The sequence below is a fragment of the Vigna umbellata genome, chromosome 9 (genome assembly GCF_029865625.1).
Source record: "Vigna umbellata cultivar VRB3 chromosome 9, Vumbellata_1.0, whole genome shotgun sequence".
NCBI lineage: Eukaryota > Viridiplantae > Streptophyta > Magnoliopsida > Fabales > Fabaceae > Vigna > Vigna umbellata.
Window position 1 is genome coordinate 39,995,850 of NC_142173.1, and position 26,267 is coordinate 40,022,116.

The 26,267-nt window shown below is 35.1% G+C and overlaps 2 protein-coding genes across 2 annotated transcripts; one reads left to right on the plus strand and one right to left on the minus strand.

Annotated features, from left to right (window-relative positions):
* Positions 1-6,593: 6,593 nt before the first annotated feature.
* On the plus strand, positions 6,594-16,827 carry LOC148193513 (putative aarF domain-containing protein kinase At5g05200, chloroplastic). Its single transcript, XM_088098460.1, has 10 exons — positions 6,594-6,841; positions 6,921-7,063; positions 7,732-7,845; positions 8,138-8,326; positions 8,411-8,566; positions 14,125-14,390; positions 14,484-14,581; positions 14,908-15,086; positions 15,891-16,007; positions 16,449-16,827. Exons 1-10 carry the CDS (start codon positions 6,646-6,648, stop codon positions 16,623-16,625), a joined length of 1,635 nt encoding a protein of 544 aa, XP_087954586.1. The 5' UTR covers positions 6,594-6,645; the 3' UTR covers positions 16,626-16,827.
* Positions 16,828-17,284: 457 nt separating this feature from the next.
* On the minus strand, positions 17,285-23,017 carry LOC124841405 (uncharacterized). The gene is made up of 3 exons (XM_088097941.1): positions 22,654-23,017; positions 21,337-21,583; positions 17,285-21,027 (listed from the first exon to the last, which is right to left on the minus strand). Exons 2-3 carry the CDS (start codon positions 21,461-21,463, stop codon positions 17,657-17,659), a joined length of 3,498 nt encoding a protein of 1,165 aa, XP_087954067.1. The 5' UTR covers positions 21,464-21,583; positions 22,654-23,017; the 3' UTR covers positions 17,285-17,656.
* Between the last annotated feature and the right edge of the window lie 3,250 nt (positions 23,018-26,267).

Genomic DNA, 26,267 nt, shown 5'->3' on the forward strand with positions numbered 1-26,267 from the left:
TCAATTGAAAGTAAAAACCATTTAATCATATGAAAGTTTCTAAATTAAATCAAAGTAGATTCTCAATTAAACCTAGAAACCCTAGAACTCATATAATCAATATGCATGTAGATTCAAACACATTATGATGGAAAAATCTTTGCTTTTAATTTGATAGAGAGATGAAAGACATAGAGAGAACAACTTAAATCAATAATCAAAATAAACAATTGCATTAACTCAATCTAACCTCAGAATCCATAATGGAATTACAGCAGAATTAGCCCTAGATGCTTAGCTCTCCATGAATGGAGTTGAATACAAGATGAAAGAAAAGTGAGAGGAGTATGAAAGAATGAATGTATGAAGTGAAGTCCCCTGGGTCTCTTTATATAGGCTTGATTGGGCTTGGACTCTGAATATTCAGTTGATAAAATCTTTTATCTTATATCTTCCAAATAACTAAAAGATTTAAATAATTATAACATTATTTGGAAGATATTTTCTGTTGATATTCCCAAATTAAATTAATTCAACAACTGAACTTTATATTTTTTTTTATCTTTTCTGACTTTCCAAAATTGCACAAATACCCTGAAATATCCTCTATCTGCATTTTAGCCCCTTCTGAGTTTCTGAAATTGCAAGAAAACCCCTCAGTTGACCAGATTTGACCAGACTTAAGCAGTGTTGACCAGCTTTGACCAGAGAAGGACGCACCCAATGGGAGCTCGACACGTGTCAGGCTCCTCCCTACCCAAAATTAGGGTTCAGAATTGGGGAAATTGCTCCGCACTGCGTTTTCGCTTCCCTCCGCTGCTGCTCGCGTTTCTGCGTTTCTGGTTCTTGATTGGTTTTCTGTTTGCAGGTTTGGGATTGGAGATGACGGCGAGGATGCGCGATGATAGGTGTGCGGCAGTGACGGACGCGATTTGGTGGTGATGGTTTGATGTAGTTGCGGCGGCAAGGATGGAGGAGAAGGCTTTGCGATTTGGTTTCGAAAATGGAGAAGATGAAAATGGTTGTGCCAAGCTTTCGTCAATGGAGGAGAGGTGCGATGAAGGTCGCGGTGGCTGGTGCGTGTGAGAAGAGTGGTGTCGCAGCGCGCCATGGAGATGCGAAGAAGATGATGGAGGTTGCGGATGACGATGCGTGACGGAGGCGGAGCGGCAACCCGGTTGATGGTGGCGGCGCGGATGGAGAGGCACCGTGGTGGTCTGTTGATGCGCCGGCGAGAAAGGAAGGAGATGATGTTCTGGCCGTGCGGCGACTTGCGGCATTGGCGGGAGCGGCGGAAGCGGAACGGCGGCTGACGGCACTGGCGGCTAGGGTTTCTGTGGAGAAGGTGGAAGATAATGCTCATGGGTTAGGGCTGACGTGGCATGATCTGGTGGACTCTAGCTTAGGAGGGGTATGGGTAGGGAAATTTAGGAGGTGTATTTAGAATAGGGTTACTGTTTGGCTTAGTATTGGGCCTGTTTAAGAGAAGAGGGGTGTATGTAAGGAAATTGGGAGGTGCAAGGGTAAAAGTTGTCTGTTTGACCCATCTGTACATTATTTTCCAAATAAAACCTGATTTTGGGCCTTGAATTGCCATTTGGACCAATAAAACTTATATTCTCAGCTGCACAAATAAACATTAGAACATCCAAGAATAATTTATGCGTTAAAACTTACTTTTTACCTCTCTTTATTTCCCAAACCCAATAATTTCAATCATCACAAATTCACTTAAAATCAACCATTTAAACACAATTATCTCATCAAAATTTTAATTTTCAAACATAAATGTGGGCATAAATATGCACTCATCATAATCATGAAAGTAATGAACATGTAACACATAAACACATGTGTTATTAATTATGTGTTGTCATCATAAAAAACCAAAAGCTCTACGATTGTAGGTTCAGCTAAACTAGTGCTCTCCCTATCAACAATCTCAACAGTAAGCATCAACACATACAACATATGACATACAACACGGTACATATTCATATATTTTTATTATCAATGTGTTGTCATCATAAAAAACCAAAGTCACAGGGATTAGGTTCAGGTATCACAGTACTCCCCCTATCAACAATATATATTATAACAAAAAATATTATGACTTTAATACAAAGTTTTAGTGTTAATGATTTTGTTTGAATCTTGTTAATTAGTTAAGACAATTGAACAATTATTTTATCTTTAATAATTATTAAATGTGTTTATTCAAGGAAAAATTAAGGTTAATACAACATTTTATCCTTTTCTTTCTTAAATTTTAAATTTTTAATAATTTATTTTATGTGGTTAATTGCATATAAATAATAGTTTTTTCTTCCATAATCATATGTGTAAATTACTATATAGTATATCCTAATTGCATGTTAAATCATATTATTCATTTATGAAATTCAAACAAAACTGGTAAACTTCCTTTTTTCTTTCTTTTAATAATTACAGTCACATTCTATAAACCAAACATGAATGTTGCTCTCACCTCTCCAAATAGTTATTTTTTTCAAAAACTTTCATCTTCTTTCTTTGAGAACCCATCCAAATATAATCTTTTTCTTTGTCAGAGACTGTGGTTGCATTCACGATGACAAACTCATGAAGTCTAATCGAACATATTCTCCATTTGAGTAAGTCAAAATTTTGGACTCCTTTGATGCCTAACTAGTTTTGTCTTTGTTTGTACCCTTTCTTGGGTTGCATGTGCTCTTAGAGTCGTATATTTCACTTTTTTCTAACCAATGAGTTTTTTTGGCTTGGTCCGATAATGTTTTCAACGTCTCTAGGTTGAGGTAGAGGGCTCGCAAGTTTGAGGATAATTTGAGGCTTTTTTGTGTAGTTGAGTTATCTTCTAAGGTGAAATAAGCTAAATTTGAGTCAATTTTGAGTAAATTCTGATTTTAAATCATTTGGTTGTGAATTTGTCACTGGTTGATTGTGAATTTTGGTTACTTGAAATTTTGTTGTGATTGCTTTTGCTTGATTAGAAAATGAATTAAATTTTATGATAGTTTTGGGTGTTGTAAGATGTTGTTGAGTTAGTGTTGTTGAAATGTAGAAATTTTGATTTATGAGATATATTTGGGATGATATGTATTGTTGGGATTTGATGAGTGTGGTTTGATCATGAAATTGAACGAGAAAATTTTAAATTGAGGAATTGGCCTCATTGGTACCACATAGGAAATATTTAAAATCTATATGAACTAAGGAAGAAATGAAAAAGGTACCAATTAGACTCAATGAATCAAGCTAAAACCTTCCCTTTTAGTTTTGGTTGCTAAGATGATGTTGAGCGGCAACTGGTGGTGCTAAGCGCCAACTTCATTTTCCAAGTCAGGGAGCATTTTCGTTCCAAATCGTTGAGCATTAAACCTTACCATTAGCACCACTTATAGGGAGCCACTAACTTTATGGCACTAAGCACCAGTTCTTGTCATTGGGCTCTAAACCCACTAGAAGCACAATGTTGAGTGGCCCTCTTTGCCATTGAGCTCCAATTCTGTTGTGTGTTTTGATACGCTGTTTATAGTTTTGGTGGTTTAAATCTTTGATATATGGTTGTTTATGAAATTATTAATGAATATTCATGTTTGTAATGATGTATAAAACTATGACGATGATGGACTTGCTAATTGATGTGATATGTATGAAAATATATATTGGTTGTAATTGACCATAAACATGATATCACCTAGTATGGATAAATACAAATATGGGTGATTATTTGGTATGTGTTTGGCGTAGTTTTGGAAATCTCGTGGGGATATTCTATGGTGGTGTTCCTTTAGTGTATGCATTGATGTAAGGATTCAAGTAAGGAGACATCCTGATACTCTAATAACCATTCACACTTATGTACATAAAATGAGTTATGTGGTGATAGTAATAGTTCTAGTTTGAAGGTAAGATAATGACCTCAAATTAGAAGGGGATTAATCTTGTGAGTGATAGAGTGAAACTCATTGACATTGACTTTGCAGAGTAGTAAATGTCACCACAAGTGCATATCTCCAATGATTATGACATTAAATGCATGTATTAGGATAATTGAGTCTAGAAACTTTTTAATTGTACATTAAATTAACTGTTATGTGCTTATTTCTTTTGTAAACCAACTTACCATCTTTTGTGCTTGTGCATTGTGTTTTTATTGTTTTTCTTTTGCAATAACCATATTTATTGGTGTGAGCAAATAAAGAAATAAGTATGAGATTATCTTAAGAGGAAAATGTTGATGCAATTGTATCGATATAAGACCGTAAGAGTTAGATTTAACTTTTGTCTATTGAAAACTTTGTAGCGTGATGATCAACATTTAATTCACTGAAGTTGTTAACGTTGAATCTCTTATGTGCTAATATGATTATTCTGAATAATTATAAAAATATAATTATATGTGTCTCTGTTTAGTTATGAATTATAAGCTACATTAATTTTATTTAGTAGTATTATATTATTAGATGTTACAAACTTAAACTTATATTAAAATGATACATTTTTTATTACACTAAACTAAAGTTGTACGAATGTTTATTTTATATATTTTATTCATTTTTATGTCTTTTTCACTCATACATAATTTAAATAAGGCTTAAATGCTTACTTCGTTCCCATATTAAGACCTGATTTTCAGTTTAGTACCCGGTTTTAAAAATGAAGACATTGGGTCTCTATGTTATAAAAATTGTATGACTTTAGTCATATCCATTTAACTACGTTAAAATTAATAATGGTGAATTGATTATGGATGTGAGGTGTGCAAAAAATGTCATCGTGGCAATGAGTTGGACTAAATTAGTTGACGTGGCAGCCAATAAATTATATTACGTGTTTTTAAATTGGGAAAATTAAATAATTAAGGTTTTTAATCGTGGGAATAAAAACATTAGGAAATTTAGGTCATAAATTGGGGATTTTCTTCCGAGCTTGAGTTGTGAAATCTACAGTTGTGTCTTCATGAAAAACTGCATCCTCTGCATCTCCAAATCTTTCACGAACTTCATCCTCTCTTCTCCATCTCCACCACCTGTTGTAGCTTCGAGCTCTTTGTGTGTTCATACGCCTCGCGAAATTTCAGAATCGCCTACGTCAGTTCCCTCACCGCACTTCCCAACCCTTCGCCCTCTGTCTTCCTTCGCTTCCTTTCCCTATGTTCGAACTCATCACCCATAGTCTCTTTCGCTCGAAACTCTCCGGGGGAAATCTGTCGCTCGAAGCTCGCGTCCGAATCTGATTCCAACGGTGAACCGTGGCGTCGGAATTGAATATTCTGGTTCTTCAACTGTGCCGGCCTTTGAGGACGGTGATACTGATTCACGCCGTCGCGAACGCTTACCGGAATCCCTAACGACACTTTGTGCGACTGTAAAATACTATTTCCGGTAGCGTTGGAAGATGATCTAGTGGGAAGGTTAAAAGTTTTTGTATATGAGCTTCCAAGTAAGTATAATAAGAAAATTCTGCAAAAAGATCCGAGATGCCTCAACCATATGTTTGCTGCTAAAATCTTTATGCACCAGTTTCTCTTATCTAGCCCTGTCTGAACCCGTAATCCAGAAGAGGTTGAATGGTTTTATACCCCTTTATACACCACTTGTGGCTTGACACCAAATGGCCTCCCTTTACCCTTCAAGTCACCATGAATGATGAGAAGTGCCATACATCTTATTTCTTCAAACTGGCCCTATAGAAATTGCACAGAGGGGACATATCACTTCTTTGTGGTTGCTAAAAAGTAAACCATCAAAATTAAAGGATATTTTGATATTTGTCATTGCTAAAAAAATGTGCTTTTGTCACGCTGGATAAGTAATTTATCACATCAATTAACATTTAACGCCATTTCTACCAACTTAATGGATAGGGCTGAAGTCATATAATTTTCATAACATAGAAACCCAATGTCTTCATTTTTAAAACCGAGTACTAAAGTGAAAATCAGCTCTTAACATGGGGACAAAGTAAACATTTAAGCCTTTAAATAACCTTATTTTTAAATTTTTATTTTTCCTTTATGTGATTCAATTAAAAACTTAAATTAAAGAATATAAATACAAAAAGGTATTACAAAAATTTAAAGATGAAAAATTGGAATAAAAAACAAAATCTACAAATTTATTTAGGGTGAAAACCTTATTTAATTTTTTTTTTCACATGTTAATAATATTTGGTGGTGCGACTCATGAGGCACCTCATCAATTAACATAGGTTAACAATTAAAAAAAATAAAAAATAAAAGAACATTTCATATTAGAAAACATAAACAAAATCCACAAACTATATATAAATATTAAAAGGTTATTTAAGAAAAAAATAAATTGATAATGAAAAAGTTAAATTCATATTAATTATATCTTTCAACATTTCAACTTTACTTACAGCATGTCAATTTTTTCTTATATTCATTAATTGAAACTTCTTTGTGAGAGCTAACAATTCGAGTAAAATATCTATTCTATAAAACTGGTATTTTCTTTTGGTGGAAAATTTTCGTATATAGAAAAATTGAATTCAATTGTTAAAAATGTATACTCGTTAAACCATCCACGTCATGATCGTAACACTAGCGAACACAATCATTTCTTATAACTACCACAGGAAAATTCCATCGACCAACAAAAAAATTAATAAAATTTGTTCCTTTTCTCAACATCCATCGTCATGGCGGTTTCGGGGTTGAGAAGCGGTGGCTTACCGCTCTTCCACCACCATCACAACTGTCACCACCTTCGCTTCCTTCAATCTCCTCCTTCCTTCGCGAAATTCAACGTTCTTCGCTCCAAGTCGAAGAAGGGGTTCACTGTCTTCGCTCGCTATGCACAAGCGCGAGACCTTTTCTCCTCTCGTCGTTTTCAAGGTTCCGTTTTTCTTCACTTTACTTCTACACGCTCTCTCGCTTTTCAAATTGAACGAGTTGGGTGTTTTTGTTGCGTCAGATAGCATGGAGAAGCTGCCGAAGCTGGTGGAGGACATTGTGGAGACATCCTTAAACACCGGTCCGAGGGGTGTCCTTAGGTTGGCTCAAGGGGTTCAGGCCTTCATTGGCGTTGGTCAGGAGTGGTTAACTGATATCTCTAAGGTAACCATAACACTTTATCACAGGGTTTGGTAGACAGCTTAGTTCGAGAAGAGCTTGTCGTAAGTGCATAATTCAATCAAAGATTATCCTGATGAGTTTAGCAGAGAAGCTCATTGAAATACTTTATGGGTCTATTTGGAAAAGCTCTTCCGAAGCACTTATAGGAAAAGAAACTAAGATGGAAAAATGAAAAAAAATAATCCTCCATAAACTAAAATTAGATTGTGTATTAGTTTAAACCAGCTTTTAGATCAGGTAATATGATATAACTTCTTCAAATTCATCTCTTGCATTGCATAAACTTATTTTAGTGGGAAAATGGGTTTTTGTTCTTTAAAGCTGGTCAAGTCCATTTATTGATTTGGTATTTACTATGGAATTGATTTTACTTAAGTTACCACCTCCGTCCACACTTGTTGAAAAGTAAAGGAGGATATTTCTTCTAGTCATAAATGTTGGAAATATAATTTTATTATGAAGGTGTAAGATGAGCTCTGAGATATGTTACTGTTGTATAAATTGCCAACATTTTTTTTTCTTTTTCAAATTAAGAACCTGCTCTTGTTGTCTTGTTTCCTTATGAAAATAGTTAATATTCCTCTATTTCTATCTTAATATTTTGTTATCAAAATTTGGGACAGAGTTATTAACTCTTGCATCATTTGTAGTCGGCAAATACATCTGCTGGATTACAGACTGAAATGCAGCTTGGTTTACTCACACCCTTTTATTTGAGGCGGTTGTTTGAGCGCATGGGCGCAACCTATATCAAATTGGGTCAGGTATGAGAGAATTCCCCAACTTATTCCTCCTCCTCCCAGTTTATATTTCATAATATTGAGTACAAAACGATTATACTTGTGTTCAGTCTAAAATGGCTATATCATCAGTATTTAATATTTTAATTAACTTTACTTTAAGAATAGTGCTAGTTGCAGATAAAATTTATAATTTATAGCCATGTGATATGATCATTTTCTCAATACTAAGGTTAGTTCTAATTTGGTAGTTGATCTTCTTTATGACATGCAATGCAACTTCGTACTGATGGTTATATTTGATTCTCTATGGTAGTTCATAGCATCTGCTCCAACCCTGTTTCCACCTGAGTATGTACAAGAATTCCAAAATTGTTTTGATAGAGCTCCTCCTGTTCCTTTTGAGGACATTGAATCTATATTGCGTAAGGAGCTAGGAAAACCATTGGAAAGTGTTTATGAATACATTGACCCAACACCCATTGCTTCTGCTTCTATAGCACAGGTATATCTTGTGCACATATATTTCTCTTTCAAAAACTTTTATTAGGATTACTATGTGGCTGCTAATGCAATATTTTACATCTAGGTTCATGGCGCAAGGCTAAAAGGGTCCCAAGAGGATGTGGTTATAAAGGTCTTAAAACCAGGAATAGAAGACATATTAGTGGCAGATCTTAATTTTGTTTATGTTGTTGCTCGAATATTGGAGTTCTTGAGTCCTGAAATAAGTCGAACATCTCTTGTAAGTAATATGGGAACGTTTTACCTCTACATGGATATTTTTGCTGTAACATGAAAAGTAATGTTTTTCTTCACAGGCATCTTCTCTGGTACACAGAGTAAAATTCTTAACTATGCTGCCTATATCCTCCTTTATTCTTATCCATTCTACTAAAATCATTTTTCTTTCTAGTTTGTTACATAGAAGGGATATTTATAACCTTTTTTCTCAATCCTCTATTGTTATTTTCTTGATTGCAAATTGATACGAATGAAGGAGAAGGAGTGCAAGGGAAGAGTAGGAAAATCCACCAGGTTTATGAGAGGACAAAGTGGAAACCTATCACTTGGGGGCCCACAAGGACACATCCTTGACTCTGAAATAACAGAATGGCTGATGTGGCAAGTGTGAAATCATGGGAGTAGCTTTTCATTAGAGGAGAGAGGGAATAAAAGGAGTGAGAAGAATTATGTATAGGGGGAGAAAAGGAGGATTTGGGAACTTTCGGAGGGTAGACAAACTTACATTCTCTCTGATTTTTTGCTCTTTATTCTGAATTGTATGAACTCATAATTACTCAATATATAAAACAATATTATTCTCTTGTTTCTTGTACGAGGATACCTAACAATTGGTATCAGACCACTCTCTTCTGGGAGTGTATGGTAATAACTCGTCTAGCAATAGAGCAATGCATAGAAGGGCTTGAGCAACAACTAGCGGAGTTGAAAAATCTTATCATCTCTCGCAGTAGGTCATGAAGGGGCGGCCTCGCAAGCATTGTTTGAGGAGAAGGGAGGTGACATCCAATGCCAATGATGGCGAACTCGAGAGTGAAGACGATGCTAGCCACACGACACAAACTAGTAGCCGTGAGTCGTCACATGATTTCAGAGGGTGAAAACTTCAGATCCCAATATTTCAAGGAGATAATGCTTATGGTTGGATAGTAAGGGCGGAAAGGTATTTCAAACTCAATTTGGTAGAAGATGATGAAAAATTGGACGTTGTAGTGATAGCATTGGTATCAATGATGGACATAGCAAGTCAAATGACTAGTTGGGAGGAGTTTAAAGGTGCATTGATTCAACGCATTCAACCAGGGCTGGTACACAATCCCTTTGGTCTATTGTTGAGTCTGCAACAGACCAGCTTTGTGATGAAATATAGGGAGCAATTTGAATGTGAATCCGCACTGTTGGAGAAAAGAGAGAATCATGCTGAAGGGAATCTTCTTCAATGGCTTGAAGGAAGAGATTCAAGACGAATTGAAACTGTATATGATAGGGTCTCTTGAGGAGCTCATGGATAGGGCTTGCTACTGAAACATAATAATATCATTTTGCGCAAAGCGAGACTCATGAATTACGAAAAGAAATCCCTGGAGAAGACAATAGGCATACATATTCGGGGGTCCACTAGGTGGGAGAGAAGAGGAAATAAGGAAGGAATGAGTAGCAAGTTGCATGAGGTAGATCATGGGGAGAAGAAATCTTTGACTGGAGGAAAACTTTCTCAAGCCGAATTGAGAGAAAGAAGTCAAAAGGGGCTCTGCTTTAAGTGTGGTGAAACCTGAGGTCGTGATCATATTTGCAAATTGAAACACTTTCAATTTGTATTAATTGAAGGATCCCAAGGTGAAGAATCAGAAATTAGTGATAATGACGAGGATTAGGGAGTACCTCTGGCCAACAGAGTATTGTAGATTTCTCTAAAAAGCAAATAAGGATTTGGTGGTGGGAATGATTATGGGCAAGGAGGTGCTAATATTGATGCATTATAGTGCTTCGATTCGACTAACTTCATTTTCATGAAATTAGTCTAGCAGCTCAACTTGAAAGTGAATAACACAAAGGTCTATGAGGTGGGAGTAGGAACGGGTGCCAAAGTGAGGAATTGGGGCATATGCAAGCACTAAGCAGTTGTAGTGCAAGGCATTCCTATTGTGCAACATTTTTTTATTATGGAGTTAGGAGGGACAAATTTGGTGTTTGGAATGGATTGGTTGGCTAGCCTAGGGAATGTCAGAGAATTTTAGAAACTTAATTCTTACTTGGAGATTTAACGTGAGAAGACAAGCATACGAGGTGGTCCTTCTTTATGCAAATCTCAAGCATCATGGAAGGCGATGGTGAAGGCTCTTACCAATCAGGAAGAAGGGTATGTGCTATGTTGTCCAACCAATATGATGACAAATACAAGGAGCAAAGGTCCTATTAGCTCGACCTTAGCAAAGGTTCTAGTAACTTATGAAGATCTATATTGAGACCCTATTGAATTGCCTCCAAAAAGGGACTGTGACCATGCCATATATCTTAAGGAAAACACCATTTTTCCAAATATTAGGCCGTATAGGTATTCTTATTATCAAAAGACTGAGATTGAAAAGTTTGTGGCAGGCATCATAAGACCCAACTCCAACCCTTATAGTAGTCCAATTATTTTAGTTAAGAAGAAAGATGGAGGATGGAGGGTTTGTGTCGACTACAGGGCCTTAAACAAGCTCACATTACCAGACAAGTTCCCCATACCTATCATAGATGAGTTGTTGGATGAACTGGGTGGAGCTCAGACTAAGTTAACTCTGAAATCAGTGTATTGTCAAGTATGAATGAGGGAAGAAGATATAGCCAAAACTGCTTTCAGGATGCATGAGGGTCACTATGAGTTCTTAGTAATGCAATTCAGACTTACTAATGCACCCTCTACATTTCAAGCTCTCATGAATTAGGTACTTCACCCCTATTGGAGAAAGTTTTCCTTTAGTTCTTTTTATGACATCCTTATTTTAGCAAGAGTGTAGATTGTCATCATGAGCATGTCTGACAGGTGTTGGATGCACCAAGGCAACACAGTCTGTGGTGAACAAAAAGAAATGCTCTTTTGAAAGGAGGAGTATTGAGTATTTAGGCCATATTGTGTCAGGCCAAGGACTGGTTGCTGATCCTAACAAGATAATGGTTATGGTAGATTGGCCAATTCCTAAAGATGTGAGAGGATTGAGAGGTTTCCTCGGCCTCATAGGATATTATAGAAAGTTTGTTGAGGAGTATGGAAAGATAGCGTGGCCTTTGACTCAATGGGATGCACCAACTCAAAAAGCTTTAGATCAGCGGAAGACAACAATGACACAAGTGCTTGTGCTTGTTGTGCTAGATTTTACAAAGGTTTTTGTGATAGAAACTGATGCTTCACGTCACGACACTGGTGCAATTTTAATGAAAGGAGGAGAACCAGTGGTGTACATGAGCCAAAACTCTCTGCAGGAGCTTGAACAAGTCGGTTTATGAAAAAGAATTGATGGCAGTGGTCATGGCTGTACAGAAATGGAGACATTATTTACTGGGAAGGCATTTCGTAATCCATACTGATCAAAGAAGTTTGAAGTTCTTGTTGGAAGTCTCGCATTGACTAAAGATAAGGCCAATTTATAATATATAAATCGGTGCAAACCTCACCTTATAAGCCAGTTTTGTGGGGTTGAGTTAGGCTTAAAGTCCACTTCTTAACATGGTATCGGAGCTATGGTTAGAGCCTATCCTAGCGATATTTGTTGTTTGTTGGGCATATTGTTTCACTCGCTATCAGGCCGTTATCGGACTAGTCATTAATGTCTAGTCTCACGCTCGAGATGTACCTCGGCGTGAGGGGTGTGTGTTGGAAATTTTACATCGACTAGAGATAAGACCAATTTATAATATATAAGTGGGTGCCAACCTCACCTTACAAGCCGGTTTTGTGAGGTTGAGTTAAGCTTAAAGTCCATTTATTAACCGTTCTTAAGGGATCAAAGGCTAATGGGGGAGGAACAAAATAAGTGGATCTCCAAGTTGCTTGGGTATGACTTTGAAATTAAATACAAACCAGGAAAAGAAAATAGAGCAGCTGATGCCCTTTCTGAATGCAATATGCAGCCATCCACACGGTCAAATTCTTGGAGTTCAGAAGATATTGAGGCAGAAATTGAGCAGGAAGAAAGGTTGAAGTTGAAGCAGATAATCCAAGACCTTGCAGGGAATTTGGGTTTCTTTAGAACTTATGAAAGGATCTCGAGCCTTTTTCTTTGGGATGGAATGTGCGAGAACATAAAACAGTATGTGAAGAAATGCGAGGTATGTCAAAGAAACAAGTATCAAATCCTCAACCCTGCAGGGCTGCTGCAACCCCTACACGTTCCAAAACAGATTTGGACAGATATCTCCGTGGGTTTTATTGGAGGGTTACCAAAATCTGGTGGCAAAGATACTTTCTTGGTCATAGTAGATTGTTTCACTAAATATGCCCACTTCATTGCCCTGACACACCCTTACACAGCCAAAGAAGTTGCTGAGCTTTTCTTGAAGGAAGTGATAAAGCTTCACGGGTTTTCTGAGTCAATTATGTCGGATAGGGACAGGGTTTTCATGAGCTCTTTCTGGACTGAGTTATTCAAGCTAGCAGGAACCAAATTAAAGTTCAGTTCTGCCTATCACCCACAAACAGATGGGTAGACTAAAGTTGTGAAGTCTTGAAACGTATCTGAGGTGCATGACCGAGTGAGACCCAAGCAGTGGCTTAAATGGCTCAGTTGGGCTGAATTTCGGTACAGTACAACCTATCATGAGTCCACTAAGATGACACCACTCAAGTCTTTATATGGGAGAGACCCACCTCCAGTGGTTAGAGGTGATGTACCAGCAACCCCTTTGGAAGAGTTGGCTGTAATGTTACAGGAGAGAAATGAAATGCTTGCGCTTTTGCAGGACCAATTGGTGCAAGCTCAAAATAGGATGAGATAGCAAGCCAAAAAAATAGAAGGGAGGTGGAGTATAAGGTGGGAGATATGGTATAATTGAAAATAAAACCCTATAAGTTGAAGAAATTGGCCAAGAGAGTGAATCAAAAACTCAACCCAAGGTACTATGGTCCTTACGAGATCATGGAAAGGTTTGTAGCGGTGGCAGATGACGTTGTTGTCCAGCAATTATTCCCTTTTGTGACTGAAGACTTGGAGCTCGAAGTGCACCCAGAAGAAGTCTTTAGCAGTCAGGAGAAACAGAACAGACCATGGAAGTGTTAGTAAGGTGGAAGAGTTTTCCAGCTTGTGAAAATTTATGGGAACCTCTGCACAAGCTGATGGAATCTGTACTTCACCTTGAGGACAAGGTGAATTTTCGAGGGGTAGGTGTTGACACGAATGAAGGAGGAGTGCAAGGGCAGATTAGGAAAATCCACCAGGTTTATGGAGGAAGAAGTGAAAACCTATCACTTGGGGGCCAGTGACTCTGAAATAACAGAATGGTTGATGTGGCAGATGTGAATTCACGGGAGTATCTTTTTGTTAGAGGAGAGAGGGAATAAGGGGAATGAGAGAAGAATTACGTAGGGGGGAGAAAAGGATGATCTGGGAACTTTCGAAGGGCAAAGAGACTTACATTCCTTTGATTTTGACTCTTTATTCTGAATTGTATGAACTCAGAATTACTGAATATATAAAACAGTATTATTCTCCTTTTTCTTGTGTTTCTATACGAGGATACCTAACATAAATAAATGGGAGTGCTCAGAATTTCCTTGTAATGATAGCAATTTTTTAGTAGGTTGGTATAGTCAAAGATATACGTGAGTCTATGCTTGAAGAAGTTGACTTTTACAAGGAAGCTGCAAATATTGAAGCTTTCAGGAGATATTTAGAAGCAATGGGACTAACAGGGAATGCAACAGCTCCCAGAGTATATCAGTACTGCAGTACAAAGAAAGTTTTAACTATGCAAAGACTGTATGGAGTGCCTCTTACCGACCTGGACTCCATAAGTTCGTTAGTTTCTAATCCAGAAACCAGCCTTATAACTGCTCTCAATGTTTGGTACGACTCTGAAATTCTAATTTTCAGTTAACATTTCTATATCTTCTCTTTTAACATGAACCTTCTGTATCTTGGTATAAAATGTTGTTGCAGGTTTGGAAGTTTGCTTGGATGTGAATCTTTTCATGCAGATGTACATGCAGGAAATCTGTGGCTTCTTCGTGATGGGCGTATTGGGTTTCTTGACTTTGGTATGCTTCAGCTTTGTCTTTGTGCATATTTACAGATATGGTTTTAACTTTTTGTTGCACATTTGTCATCTGTAAATGTTCTAAAGTTTCAAAATAGTCTATACATTTTATTTGGAATTAAGGTGTTTTTTGGTCCTGTCAATGAGTTTATTCTTTAGCTAAACTCTAATCATTGTCACTTTGCTTAATATTTTCATGAGCTTGGTTACCATTTCTTTCTAAAACCTACGATTTTCACAGTATACAGTAGTGTTATGCACACATTTATTTGGGATTTTGTGTGCTACAAGTTTCAACCTACATTCTACAAAAAATTCTATCTGCAGGAATTGTTGGTCGTATATCCCCTAAAACATGGGCTGCTATGGAAGTCTTCTTAGGATCAATTGCTATTGAAGATTATGACTCCATGGCATCTGCCTTAATTGAAATGGGAGCTACAAACAAGGATATTGATACAAAAGCCTTTGCCAGAGATTTGGAAAAAGTATTCTCATCACTTAAGGCAAGTATTGTAACTCACTTATACCCACTGGTCAGCCATATGTGACTACATAAGTGAATGTGTATGTACTTTGCTAATTTGAGGTCTTACATCAATTAAAAATATGATAAAATTATAATATATAAGTGAATGCAAATCTTATTTTACAAGTCTATTTTATGAGATTGAATCAGACTTAAAGTCTACAGTTTAAGAGTTTACACACATGCTTTTAGTCTTTCGGCTTTGACCCATTGCACAAAATCCAATGTTTGGGATTTTCCTACATACTCAAAATAGGATATATCTTTCACTTAATGAATCCTTTATGAATTTGGATCCTATATACTAGAGTTTCACTTGACAGGGTTGAGGGAAGAGAGAGAGTTGGGACATACTTGTGATAAATGTGTAGAACCTGGGCAGTTTTCCGTAAATCTATCATTCCTTGCATTGCATACACGGTCCTGAGAAAATTAATGATTTGATAAGTATGTATGTATATCTGTATCCATGCGTGAATATACAATTGATTGTAAACAATGTTTAGCATTGTAGTTGAGGAAAAAAAATTAAGATATCTCATTTATTAGGTGGTATATATTCGTGCCTCTTAAATTCTTGGGTTTTGGGTTAAATAATATAAAAATGTCTTATTATATTAGTTATCTAATAGGCAAAGAGTGTCACGTTATTATAGATGGTTATTGTAGATGAGTACTTCCATCAGAGTAACATTATATACATATAACCTGTCCCAGAAATCATTTGAGTGTTACTGTTATTGCTTACGTTTTTGCATTTGTGGCCACTATGTGACTGCAGGAGTTGGACACTGAAATAGTTGTTGCTACTACAAGTGGAACAGCCACAAATTCGACCACTGTTGCAGCTAATATAGTTTTCGATGAAAGGCAGATGAATGCCCTCTTTCTTGACGTGGTAAGCTATTTTATATTGAACTAACAAGATCGCAAAGACAACTCTTTATGTCAACGTAAAAAGTTCAAATTGTCATTGCTTACTACCGGTATTTGAATTGATACATGTATGGAGTTTTGCTACTCATAAAGCAACAATTAGTAATGCTTTCTTTCAGTTTTACAAATTAAGATGACGCTTCAAAATTGCTCAGTTTGTACTCTCATAGTTTGGTATCAACCCCATCTAATACAGCACGTGGCAGCAGATAATATTTCAATTTTTAAGCCATAAACCCAAAAGTCTCCAATTAGAAATGGTATTGAAATATGATTTTGGATAAACATGAGAAATTTTCATACTAATATAAGTCAAACTACATTGCAATGTTCCATTATACAGTGATCCTCCACTACTGTGGGAATTTCTTATGTTGGTTGTTTGATTATGTGTGTTCTGCAGGTTCGGGTTAGCGAATCATATGGATTAAAGTTTCCTCGTGAATTTGCTCTTCTCCTGAAACAGCTATTGTACTTCGACCGCTACACACGGTTGTTGGCTCCCAATTTGAACATGCTTCAAGATCAGAGGATTTCCATTGCCTCCAATCGAAGAAGAATGTACAGAGACAATTATTAACACAAAAGCTATATGTACCCATTTTCGTTCAAAAGATTTACTTTGTATTATTACATTGGTATAGAAATAGAATAGTCCACAGTTGTCATGTGAGACAGCCTAGGATGGAATTCAACATCCTTATCCTTAATGTCATATAATATATAATTCTAATTCATCTCCCTCAAGAAGAAAAAGGATATGTATTCCTTCCTTTTTATAATCATGACACTTGCTATGGATATATATTCTTCTACTGATTTTAATTTTCAGATAAAAATAAGAAATTTGCAAAGAACTGTTCTCAGACTTTGAAAGGATTGTCCCATTTATTAAATGATGCCCCTTTACAAAAATAAATTATACATAATACTAAAATTGAAAACATATTTTGTAAGTTTTAATATTTAAAGAACACGTAAAAGTCAAAATATTTCGTAATGTTTAGACTTATATGCAAATAGTAAGTTTCTTGAAAAGAAACTCATAAATGCTTTATTTCTTATTTTTAAGGAGAAACCTAAATAATTTTTTAAAATTATAATTTTTACAGGACTGCTACAAATGGTGGAATCGACCAGTCCAGATCTTACATCTAAATACTAATTCGGCAAGGCATTTGCATGCATTGATCTTAAAACATTGCGGACCAAAAATTAACTGATTTAAAGAAATAAAAGTGTAAAAAATCACATAATAATTAGATCTATACAAGCCAAAATTACATTTTTACATTAAATATATTTTCATTTTCAGCATACATTGCCAAACTGTTCCACAAAATTACTGATACACATCTTAGAGGAACAAGTCAATCTTACTGCCCTTGTTCAATAGAATTAAACAAAATAATTGATTATGTAAATGCCTTATCACCACATCCCAAAGTTGGAGAAAAGAACTCACCCATTTCTTGATCGTTCAAGCTTCATTTTAGATTCACCATAATAAAGAAAAAACCGAATTGTCATCTGAGCCAGTGCAGCATGACTGTTGAGACTCATGACTAGACCATTTTCTCAACTAAGTATGTGATCTTTTCCTTCAACAAATTATGGAATCCCTCTTACTACTTGACTTGGTGAGGAATAACCCATCAGTTGATGAAGAGGTGAACTTTTTGGCTGTAAATGTTCTTCAATTTCTGGTGCAATATTGGAGGAGGTCATATTTGATTTATCTGTTTCAACTGAAGCCTCACTGGTACCAGGACCTCTTACAGCAGTTTTCTCCTTCTCTGTTATAGTCTCCAAGGTACCAGAAGATACAGTTGGTTTATCATATTCACTGCCATGCAAGGGATCTAACGGTATGGGATCTCCTTCAGAGGAGTAGCTCTTACCAGCGGAATTTCCATAATCATCAGAATATGAAGCATGGTCTGCATGTGGGGAATGATGGTAGTTGTCACGAGGCTCAGATGGTGGATTGCTTCCATAGATCACCTCGTTTAGGGACGGCTCTACATCATTTGATGCATAAGAGACTATGTGACTTCTGTTGTGCAGAGAAAATTTGAGTACCTCTTGACATGCACCACATTTGAGCTGGTGAAACACCCTTTTGAAAAGGAGGAAATCTGCAGGCAGTTGCAGCAGTTTCAAGCACTTATTGCAAGTGACAAACGGTGCTCCACCGGCCACGGGCCGGTAATGTCGCCTGGTCAAGACTGGTTTCTCCCTAAAATGTTTTTTCACCTCAGGCCTGTACATCTGATCACATGACATTGTTTCATGGGCATGAGCTTGAAGGTTAGAGGTCATGGACCATTGCGGACTTGCAGGATAAGAATGATGAGGTGAACAACAATTGTGACCTGGATTATGCCTACATAACTCTTCATGCTGATAAAGATCACGTGGAGGCAACTCTGCCGAGTGTTGCCACTGTTGGGGACAGCAATTGAAACAAGAAGGATCAACATGGTGTATGCTGCATGTTGGCTCAGTTGAATAAGGTGCACGTGAAAAATTATGCTTTTGGCACCAGTTGATTCCATGACTACATATTCCATCATGCCTGGGGTAATCCAAACCATGATAAAATCTTCTTTCATGAAGATCATGGCTTTGGTATGCAGACATGTGACTTCCCATGGACAGTCTTCCATTCGTTTCACCACTTACATAGCTAGTTCTCTTGAGTTGATCCTGCAATTTATAAACCAATCTCAACAGTTTCATCTTCTCCTGATCAGGGTCATCATATGAGTCATGTGAAAGATAGCTTGAGCCGCAGTAGAAGTCATCAATAATTTGATTTGATGTGCTTCCACTTTCATAGCCAGATTGCGAACCACTTCGATGAGGAGGTATTCTGGGAGGAAACTCATCTCTCTTTGTTCTCATCCAATGTGCATGATCATGTCTTGTAGTCTCTGGAACTTCATTTATATTCACCCTGCTGTCTCTTTGGACATAAGGCCTTCCCTCGTGAAAATAACGGTTTATTGTTTCAAGATCTCCATGTAGCATGCTGTTAGCAACGCCTTTACCCTTTCTGGATCCTCCCTCAAAAACCCCACTAGCAACAGCGTAAGTGTTCTCAAAAGAATCTAAATATTGATTAGGGAACTGGTCATCCACCCCATCATTTGAAGAGACACTTCCATCATAAGCATGGTAGCTTCGAGTGGTTGAAGATTTAGAAAATCCTCCCAGAGTACCACTAGTCTCAAAACCAGGATTGATCACTTCTGTGTTATCAAATGTATCCACAGACCTTACACGATCAAAGCTATGAGCAATGGTTTTGGAAGATGCATGGTTGCCGAATGAACCCTCTTCAAGTTCACTGGAGTAGGCACATGAAATGCTTCCTTTTTCAGTACTTAACCTTTTGGCAGTAGATGTATTTCCTGCATTGTCCACTTCAGATTTTGCACCCACTAGATCTGATTGCAGATGTTTAAGATCTTCACCATTCAACTGCTCTTCTGTTACCTCCGATAACAAGTTTCTGTCAGGTAACTCTTCTGATCTTGCTTCTCTGCTTCCATTAATGACCACCTTAGGATTTGCACCAAATAGCTCCAATCTGTCATTATTGACTTCTTCTTCACCTGATCCACAAAATAAATCTTCTTCTGGCCCTTCTACAATCAGGTTTCCATTTACTTGTAAATCATTTCCTGCAATGTCCACTACAGGCTTTACCTGTACTGAAGCTGATTTCTCATCATTGGCATCTTCTTTATCCAATGCACTAATTAACTGCTCCCCTGCTCCTTCTAATGGCACATTTCCATTACTTAGCTCTTCTCCTTCTAGATGCAAGTTTGTGTTCTTAGCATTTTCTACCGAACACTCTGCCACCAATTCTGCTGAGGTTTCATTTTCAAAATGAGTTAGCTCATCTGAACAACCACTTTGACTTCTCATATCTGACAATTTATAGATATCCATCTCATTTTCCAGTGTCTCATCTGGCAAATTAACATGTTCAATCCATTCTCCATTGCGTTCACCATTTTCAATTTGATCCTTTCCATCAATTTCATCCAAAGAAAATTCTCCCAAGGAAGAGCCAGATGCTTTTTCCATAAGACCATTCTCCTGTGAAATAACTGTCTGCTCTCCATTGTATTTACCATCTTCAATTTGATTCCTTCCACCATTTCTATTCAAAGAACATTCTCCTAAGGAAGAATTGGCTGCATTTTCACCCAAGCCATTAGCCTGAGAAATGACTGGATGCTCTCCATTGTTTTTACCATCTTCAATTTCATTCCTTTCAACATTTCCATTCAAAGAACATTCTTGTGAGGAAGAACTAGCTGCTTTTTCACTCAAACCATTTTCCCGAGAAATAACTAGATGCTCTCCATTGTATTTACCATCTTCAATTTCATTCCTTTCAACATTTCCATTCAAAGAACAGTCTTGTGAGGAAGAACTAGCCACTTTTTCACTAAAACCATTCTCCTGAGAAATAACTGGCTGCTCTCCATCGCATTCACCACCTTCAATTAGATAACTTCCACCATTTCCAGCCAAAGAACACTCTCCTGAGGAAGAACTAGATGTTTTTCCCCCAAAACCATTCTCCAGAGAAGTAACTAACTGCTTTCCATTGAATTCACCATCTTTAATTTGATCCCTACCACCATTTTCACTCGAAGACCATTCTCCAGAGGAAGAACGAGTTGTTTCTTCATTGAAACCATTCACCCGAGAAGCAACTAGCTGCTCTCCATTGCATTCACCATTTTCAATTTGATTCCTTCTATCGTATCCATCCAAAGAGCATTTTCCTGATGAACTTGTCAACTTTTCCCTCACACCATTTTCCTGATCTCTAAGTAGCTTCTCTTCATTGTTGTATTGTTTATCATCAGCTTTAGGATCCACTGCATTTCTAGGAGCTGCATCCGTTTCATGCATACCAGACTCTGAGTTCACAGCCTTACTTCTTCGTTTCTTAGCTGTATGGGGCGCATGAAATGATTTCAGTTACATAATAAGAATAGATTGGAACAACAATATTTGCTTCCTAGAGTGGGAAACAGCTATTCTAGCAATCCTTTTATTTCAATCTATCAGAGAGCATAAATCATATCAGAAAAATCAATTTGGTTTGCCTAAGTTTACAAGAAAATAACAACCCAAACATTTTGTAAGAGCCCAGCAGACAGCAAGTGCAACAGCCTCAAATTTCACAGTTGAAAACTTTTACTCCATCATGGTTCTCTAGATACCCCAAAAGGTAAAACCATATAAAATGAAATTTTTACCTTGAAGTGTTGTGCCACATCCACCACACTTGTACACATCATAGTCTGGAGACTCTGGAAGAAGTTGCCAGCATTTAGGGCATAACACTAATCGGGGTTTGGGTCTGGGAGCTGATTCACCAGACATCTTGCTCAAAATTTTTAACAAATTACCAACAGATTTTCCACAGTAGATCTCAAAAGTGAAAAACCAAATTCATTCACAGCATTCTGGCTGGAAAAAAATGGTCTCCCAAACTTTCACTGTCTGCATCAAATAAGATTGCAGTTTAGCTCGAATTCTAAAAGACAGCTGGCTCCTAAATTATGTAATGACGCGAGCATGGTGTTGAAGAAAATGAAACAACAAGAAAAAACAGCAGGAGGTAGAAAATCAACGAGATAGAGATAATAAAAGCGCCTGGTTCATATTTAGTAAATTTTGATGTGACTTTATGGGTCTTAAATCAGTTAACTCTACCAACTCTAATTTAGCAAAACAAAACAAACACCACACTACCACCAAGATGCACCAACTATCGAAATAAATCTTTTCGGATTAGTAAATAAACTCCAAAAGGAGCATGCTCCAAATTTAGAAAGCAAATACATAATTCTCAGAATCTATCTATCGAACACGTGCTCTTCAGAGGTAGTCTCATAGCTCGTAGTATTCAACCTCAAAACTAGATTTTAACTAGCAATTTGAGAAATTATTTACCATTTTGACTGAGTTCTAATAATCGGCACACGATTATCATGTAAGATCAATTAAGTTTTTAGGTCTAAAAGTGACAACAACCAAAAACTAAAACAAAAACAAAAAAAAGGAAAAGCAAATAAAAAACAGAAGATGGAGTTGAATTTCATAGAATGGACAGTTAGAGTTCACATTACCACTCACACAAAGGGAATCACGAATCATTGGGAAAAATATGTTAAATATTCTCACAAAACAAGCTGATTTATAGCGTAATTTGCGGTTTTCAGAAAATTTCACCGAACAAAGAGAAGCCCACCACACCAACCAACTATATAATCAACATTCGCACCTATCACGCAAAAACAGAAACACTCTTCACAATAGACAACCCCACAAAGAAAAAACAAAAACAAAAACAAATACTATTTTTTCCTCCAATAAACGATGTTTATGAAAAACAACAAAAAAAATCACCAGAAAAATCAAGGTATCCGCACCCATTAAGTGAAAAGAAAAAAAAAACCTTTCAGAACCCACAAACCCAGAAAGAAAAATAGAAAACAAAATTAATATTTTTCTCCAAAAACCGATTTTTAAGCAAAACATCATTAGAAAGAAAGAAGAGAGACCCTCACCGCGAGAATCAGGGTGCCCAGTACGCAGCAACCTCAGTTAGCATATTAGATCGGATCAGAAGGTATGTGGAGAGAGAGGAAAGGAAAAGGATAAAGAAGAAAAAAAAAAAAGGGGGAGAAATTGAAGTTAAACGAAAAGGGTGAATGAAACGAAGGTGGCGGGAAAGAAGGGGCAGAGAGAAAACTAGAAGCTTTATCTTTTTCCGCAGGCTTTTCTTTTAATGTTCCACGGAACAAGAGAGAGAGAGGGAAGCTGCAGTGAATTATGAAAGAATTGCGTTTGGGTTGGTTCGGTCAACTCTTGAGATGTTTTGTGGCTGCAAAAACAATCTAAGTTGGATGGTCATTGGTGTCTGTTTTTGTGTGTTAACTGTGGTGTGTTTGTTTTAGTTTGAGAAAGTGATGAAAGAAGAAGTAAGGAAAGAGACAGCAGTGGAACGAAGGGGGTTTAAGAGTCGGCGCTGTTTCCATTTAAAGCGGAGCCAAACAAACCAACCACCAACCGTTTACGTGGCACTGTGTGTGGGTCCCACCATTTGACTTTTACTTTGTTTGATGAAGATTAGGTTTTCTTATCCTATCATTATCAAATACCCTGCTGGCTTTTGCTTTCTTTTAACACTAGGTCTTCATGGAACAAAAAACTAGCTTATACTTCATAAATAATCTTATAGATAATAAATTAAAAAAGTGTTTTAACAAACAAGTTAACTGATATAATCATAATTTATAGTTTCTGAACATTAGAGTTATTTAATGAAATTAATTGACAAATTAGTTTGTAAACGTGAAATGTTATAACAAGTATAATTATATAATTTTATGTATATAAATAAAATATTTTATTATATAATTTTGGATTTATTTTTTTAAATAATTTTTTAGAATTTTACATAAATTTTTATATTTTTTCTAGATATTTTATTTAGAAGAGTTTATGTAATAAAATTAACTAAATCTATATTTTATCAGTCATTTCTAAATGAATTGATCGGGTACATGTCTTATAGTTCGTGCAATTTATAACATTGAATATATTTTAATTTAAAATATATAAAATTAAAAAATTATTTAATAAATACTAAATATAATTATATTAAATATAAGAAATGATTAATAATTAATAGAAACAAATTAAAAATAATAAGAAAATACTTAAAATATAAAAAATAATGATAAAAAAAATTAAAAAAGTCATAAGTAAAAATAATTTTACTTCCACATTTATTAAATAAGGAATTAGATAAACAAATTTTCCATGACTATTTTCATTGTAGGTGTTTTTTTAATCATATTTAAAATTTTATTTTAGCAATAAGTAATGTTTTTAATTAAATGCAAATCATTGAAACTGAAATTCTTGAAAGGTTTTTGTAGAAAAATGTTTTAATATATTTTATTCTCTTCTATTTGCATTGGTTGTTGTTTTAGATTTAAGAGAAAAAATTATTCCTAGTTCGTTTAAATATTTTATTTAAAGAAATACAATAGTTTGTCTATTTCTTACAATATATCTTCTATGTTTTCTTATTTTTCTGTCAATTTTCTTTTTCTTTTCATTCATACTCTTTAATCAATATGTATGTTATTTTTTATTTTTATAAATGCGATTCAGAATTAGATTGAGGGTATAATCAAGAAAGAAAACAAATTTAGAACATAAAATATTACTTTTTACCCATAACAAACTAAATTTTGAATTTTTTGTGTGAGAAAAGAAATAGTGAAGTAAATGACAATATTTTCTCAAACATTATATCATAAATTGTCTGCTAGTTTTTATATTAAGCATACTTTATATTATATTATAAAACATGTTTACACATTAAATAAATTTAATAAAATTTAACTAAATTAACTTAAAGTTTCGGTGAATTAGTTTCATTTTTTACTTAAAATTAAAAACCATATTTAACCTTATTAGAAATAATTTAATCGTTAAATTGTTTTCAAACTTTTGTCCAAGAATTTTTAAAAACTAAGCAAAGTCAATAAGATATTGTTTGTCGCGTTTTCCGATAAATAGAAGATTCTGAAATATTATGAAAATAGGCGCTCTTTTCACGGCGGATTCGAATTTGTAAACTATAACAGTCAGAATATTTTACCTTACTTTTCTTTTAAAGAATTAAAATTTAAAATGGTATACTGAGTTTTCTTGTTCACATTGAAACCTAAGGGCAACAGTGTAACTGTGGCTGATTAAAAGAGTTTTCCATATGTTGAACATGATTTACAGTTACATATTTTTTTTTATATATATGATTACAGGATATCAAATTACTACACTAATCCATCAACTTTATAAATTGTCATTAAAGTTTTAACCAAAAAAAAAGTTTAATTTATTGTAGTTCTTATAATGTAGGTAAATATTAAATTGTTTTTTGATACTTTTTACAATTTTATTTAAAATCACGTAATGTTCTTTCATTGTGAGATGCTGCATGTTTGTATTTTGAATTTTTATTTTCTTTTTATTTTTGTTTTTTTTGTTTTTTAACTTTTCTTATTCCTTCATCTCTTTTTTTTTCCATAATTTCTATTCTTTTTCATTTACATCATTTCGTCTCCTTCTTCCACCTTTCTCACATTCACACTCTCGTACACATATAACATTTGGTATAAATCATTAATATCATTATTATCATTAAGAATTACAACAAGCTCCTCTCATTTCGAGTTGTTGTTTTTCCTCACTTATTTCACACTACTTTAGTGATATTTCAAAAAGTGTAGTTGATTTTATTTTTCTTTTGCTCAAACACTAAATGCCTCATCATCTACCTAATGCTTAAATAACCATCACTTCAACCTCTTTTAAATACTTGAGCAATTGCACACTTATTGTACAACTAATTAAATAAGTTTTAGAAACATGAAGCTCATTCACTATGTCAAAAAAACATTTTTATACTGATTAAAAATGATTTTTTAAATTGATTTTTGAATTGGTATAAAAGTAAAGAGTATAGAAAGTATTTGACTTTCTATAAAAGGTCTTACTTTTTATACTGGTTACTATAACACCTGTATAAAAAGTTAATTTATATATCGATTAAGGTCAAAATCAGTATAAAAAGTGATTTTTTTTCAATATCAGATCTATATGTGCTACCATCCACATACAAACCTACATAAAATTCAATTTGAAAAAAGATAATAGTCCCATAATACAATGCATACATATATATATATATATATATATATATATATATATATATATATATATATATATATATATACATATATATACATATATATGTATATATATATATATAGATACATACATATGTATATATACATATATATATATATATATATGTATATATATATATATACATATATATATACATATATATATATATATATATATATGTATATATACATATGTATGTATCTATATATATATGTATACATATATATGTATATATACATATATATATATATATATATATATATATATATATATATGAATGTATAGTTTCTAACCTCAATTTATAATAAATATATCTAATATTTATCTAACATGATCTACAAACACTTAAAAGAAATGCACATTTTGAGGACATTGCTCCATTAGAAACACATTACCAAATATCTAAACAATACAC